At 33.4% G+C, this 4,517-nt stretch overlaps 1 protein-coding gene across 1 annotated transcript; it reads right to left on the bottom strand.

Moving 5' to 3' along the window:
- Nucleotides 1-3,220: 3,220 nt before the first annotated feature.
- On the bottom strand, nt 3,221-4,022 carry Etfb (Electron transfer flavoprotein beta subunit). Its single transcript, XM_089103063.1, has one exon. The coding sequence runs from the start codon at nt 3,955-3,957 to the stop codon at nt 3,430-3,432; it is 528 nt and encodes a 175-aa protein (XP_088959189.1). The 5' UTR covers nt 3,958-4,022; the 3' UTR covers nt 3,221-3,429.
- Between the last annotated feature and the right edge of the window lie 495 nt (nt 4,023-4,517).

The raw sequence follows: 4,517 nt of genomic DNA, 5'->3' as shown, positions 1-4,517 counted from the left end.
TATTAGCCTTTCCCTTCACCAGGTTAATTTGTTTGTTCGTTGGCGTGATTTATTTATAACACCATTGACGCAACAGAAAAAAGCTAAACCAAAATCCTCATTTAATCTGTCAAATTTTGCTGAACTTTGTTTTTGGCACCTTGAAGATTCAAAAGATTAACAAATGCAACCAGTTTAACCACCTGTGGCTGGCAATGACTACTGAGTAAGAAGAGGCGACTGTTCCGAGAAGCATGGGGGAGGGATAACGCAAAAAAATAAGCATCCCCACTTTGGCTATTGACTTATGCTCAAGATAAAAGAAAATAGAAAATCTGACTATATGCAATAGTTTTGCTAGATGACACTTATCAATGAAGAATAGCATGGGGGGGGGGGGGGGTTAAAACTTTCCAGTAACGACCTTATAAGTCCACTCAGAACATAAACTACCTCCAATCTTAATAATTCAATCTCTGTAGGCTTAATTTATATAAAAAAAAAACGCACAAGTAGCAATCATTGCTATACAAAGCGATTTCGTTTGTTTGCTGATGTGATTCATTCATAACGGCATTGATCAAACCTGGTTCAGCAGAAATTTTATTTTGCAGTAGATTACAATATGCCAAATCATAGGCTGGAACTGATGATAAAAGTGCAGCCAACCAAGGCAGATACAATAAAAAATCTTTGGCTAAATTACATTCAGTTATTACTGACAACTCGGTTTTGTTTCTTTCGAGACTTTACGCAATTATTCATAACAAAGATATCAGATCATACCACTTCTGCTTCTTAATATATGTGCCTCCGCGGTTTAGAAATCGACATCTCATATGTGTTTATGGACTCCCCAACATTGGTTTAAATTTACGGAGCTTGGTGGCAAACTACCCCCTGTATTTACAAGCATCTGCCTCCCAACACTGCCATTATTCGTTAGGTGAAATTTTCGTTGTTGTAGATTTTTCTCGTTTGAAGTGTTCATTTATCTTCTTTTTGTTGCTCCACTTTTTTTGCAGCAGGTTATAAATAAATTATTATTATAAACTTTTCAGTCTCTTTGTGCTTTTACTTAGTGTTATTTAACTATATAGTAGCATTTTTTGCGTTGTGCTTATGCAGAAATATATGACATTCACTTTTTTGAAGACATTTGACGTTACTTTCCTTATTACAAATTTCTCTTACGTCTGATAAGTTAGTTTAGACAAAGATATCCCCATCGTCTATGGTCAATAAAGGAACATGTGGTACATTTCAGCCCAAATTTTTTTCAAAGGATCAAGTCTTCCCCTTCAATTTCAATGTTGGTGTAACAAAAGATCTTAACGCAATCAGGATGTATACATCAATCGATGTTGCTATCTTTATTAAAAACTTGTTTCATGTCTGGTAAGTCATATTAAACATAGTTATCCACTCAAATTATCTACGTTCAATAAAAGAATATGCAATAGGTTTTTGTCATTTATTTTCAGACAAATCAGCTAAGAACTATTAAGTTCTGTCAACAAATTTTAATTAGCAATTAACATCCCTAATAGGTAATAACAATCACTAGCAAAAGAGTGATTCCGTTTAAATAAAAGGAAACTGGAAACCTAAGGATTACAAACACGTTTTTCTTACTGTATAAATCCTAATAACTTATTTCAAAGAAAAAATATCTCCTGGAATCAGACTTCTTAGATTATTATTCAATAAATAATAACAATAAAAGAAACACATTCTCCATAAATTCTATGGCTTTGTTAGTTTTAGCACCACTCTGTGGGGCTCAAAATCTTTTGAATTGAACCTAGACACTTAGTAATAAAGAGGTAAAACAATAATGTAAGAAATACATGTTTTAGAAGCAGCAGACAAGAAAGAATGGCTTCAAAAAACAATAAAACGAAGTATGAACACAAGTTTTCGGAAATAAAGCTATTATAATGTTTAGATAAGACAAAGATGATAAAATTTCCTCAATTTCCAGGGATATAACTTTGAGGAAATACAAAAAATTAAGGGTTTTGACAAATGACAATTAGAAACAATACTTGAAATTAAACTTATGCAAAAAATTGCAATATTGCTTCTTACAGTAACCATGGGCGTACAAAACTTCTTGTCTAGAGGGGAAGGGGGCAGCCAATTCTGTGATGACGGACGGGGGGGGGATGAAGTTATATTGGCAGATCCCAAAACCTTACACTGCCAGAAAGTTATATCATACCAATGAAATCTTTATTAATAAGTAATCACCAAAAATCATCAATAAGCTTCAGCGTTAATCTTCTTGGATTAGAGATAAAAATTTCCAAGACATTATGGGTAATTACTTCTTGTTTGACTTTTATTCTGTCATTCCAGCTGTTTATTTCCAGCCTTTTCAACCATCTAACTTTTATCAACTGCTTTTTTTAGCCATCTAGCTTTCTTTAACTGCTTTTTTAACCATCTGCCTTTTCAGCAATATCTAGTGTAAGTTTGAAGATCTGGAGGGGGGCAGCTGCCCACCCCCCTCCGTACGCATTTCCCAATACAACCTCATTCTTCACATGGAATCTGTTGTATTGGAACATAGATACAAACACAAAAAAATGGACTAATAATATAAACAAATATTTTCTTTTTATAATGAACATGAAGTGCATTGTAAGGACTAACAAAGTATTTCCCTAAATCCCTAAATTCGCCATCTGCGAATATTTCAGTATAGTCTTTTTTTGGGAAAAGTGATTTTTCTTATCAGAGCAATCTGCAGGCTAAAAGTCAGTAAAAATACCTCACCAGAGGTAGGATCTGTTTACTATGCTCAATTTAAAACAAGATTATCTGTTTTAGGGGGGAGGGGGCAAAATTCCAATCCAATTGCATCCCTTTCTCCTCTCTGAGTGCAGATGTGTACATATGTGTCATTTTATACCTAAAATTCAGTGTTTTATTACTTACGTTTTTTACCAAACGATTTGATTGTGATTATACTGATAACTTACATTCACAAATAGGTTGGTTCCAGAAAGGAAAAAGTTGCTAGGTCAGCCATTACCTTAAATAATATAATCAACTTATCAATACTTTTTTAAGAACTGGTAATTCAATTGATCTCTCAGGTGTCTTCATCAGTTTTATAATTTCAAGGAAAATTTAAGAAAGAAAAAATTAATTGGCAATAAAAAATTATGGCTAGAGGTGGGAAAAATCTTGCATTTTTGCACCATAGTCTTATCAATTGTTCTCTTTAAATGGGTTCACGACAAGAGCTTTATTTCCCTCTCATAGTTTCACAATATAAAAAGAAAGGAGAGGTATACCAAAACTATATAAATATTAGTTCACTTTTGATAAAGTAACAAAGCTTTTATACAGTAAAAGTAACGAACTCCAGTTTAATATTACCAAATTAAAACAAACTTTTGACTTTCAAGAAGATAAAAATTCAAGCGATAAAACCTTCTTTTAAACTCTGCCAGCCTCTTTCAACTTTGATAACAAGGTATCAACATCTTCAACTTTGGCACCACCTATTCGAACAGGGGGCTCTTCAACCGAAATAATTTGTATATGAGGTTTTGGGTCAACATTCAATTCAGCTAAACTCATTTTCTTCAACGGTTTCTTCTTAGCTTTCATAATATTTGGCAGTGTGGCATATCTTGGTTCATTTAATCTTAGATCAGCACTGACTACTGCAGGAAGCTGAATTTTTACAGTTTCAAGTCCACCATCAATTTCTCTAACAACTTTAAGACTTCCATTGTCTTTTTCAATTTTGGAGGCAAAGACTGCTTGTGGCCATCCTAAGATAGCTGCAGTCATTTGTGCAGTCTGATTTGCATCATCATCAATGGCCTGTTTCCCAACAATTATTAAATCACTTTTCTCAATGTCAGCTAATTTGGCAAATATTTTAGAAATGTGAATTGGCTGAAGCGTGGCAAATTCTTTGTCAGGGACTACAACGTGAATGGCACGATCCGCTCCCATAGCTAACGCTGTTCGTAGCACTTCTTGGCATTTTTCAGGCCCAATCGATGTAACCACAATTTCACCTAAAATAAAATGTAAATATTTACCTTAAATGATTATTTTGAATTGCCATTGGCTTACTCATCAATATAAAAGAAAGGAGAGAGTATTTCTTTCAAAACAGTGTAATAACAACATCATAGGAATTGTAGGATAACAAATTAATAAAAGGGAAAAAGAAATCAAAAACAAAAAAGAAAAATTAAGGACCAGCAATACAAATTTGGTCAGAGGGATTTACCTTTCAGTCAATTGCTAAAATTACGAGGTTTTCCTGATGGAAGTAAAAAGTAAAATTGAAACTTCAAACCAACAAAAATCATTGCTTTGCAATCTACGTTACACATACCTATAAAGCTACCTCATAATTATTCAAGAATATCCTTAATTAAATATATAGCAAATAACAAGACACAAATAAACCTAGGTTAAAGCAACTGTGCTTTCATTCAAAAACAGCAATTTTTGTACTTTCCACCAGTTTCTGTCCAGTACAGCCAAATGGTGAAAAATGAAAT

Source organism: Artemia sp. Qi Xiang Cuo, chromosome 2 (genome assembly GCF_049724085.1).
Source record: "Artemia sp. Qi Xiang Cuo chromosome 2, ASM4972408v1, whole genome shotgun sequence".
NCBI lineage: Eukaryota > Metazoa > Arthropoda > Branchiopoda > Anostraca > Artemiidae > Artemia > Artemia sp. Qi Xiang Cuo.
The sequence above is the reverse complement of the archived record's forward strand: the minus strand, read 5'-3'. Positions and strand labels throughout refer to the sequence as shown.

Excerpts from the sequence above, each read along its gene's own strand:
- Etfb (XM_089103063.1), bottom strand. The coding sequence starts at position 3,957 with ATGGGAGCGGATCGTGCCATTCACGTTGTAGTCCCTGACAAAGAATTT.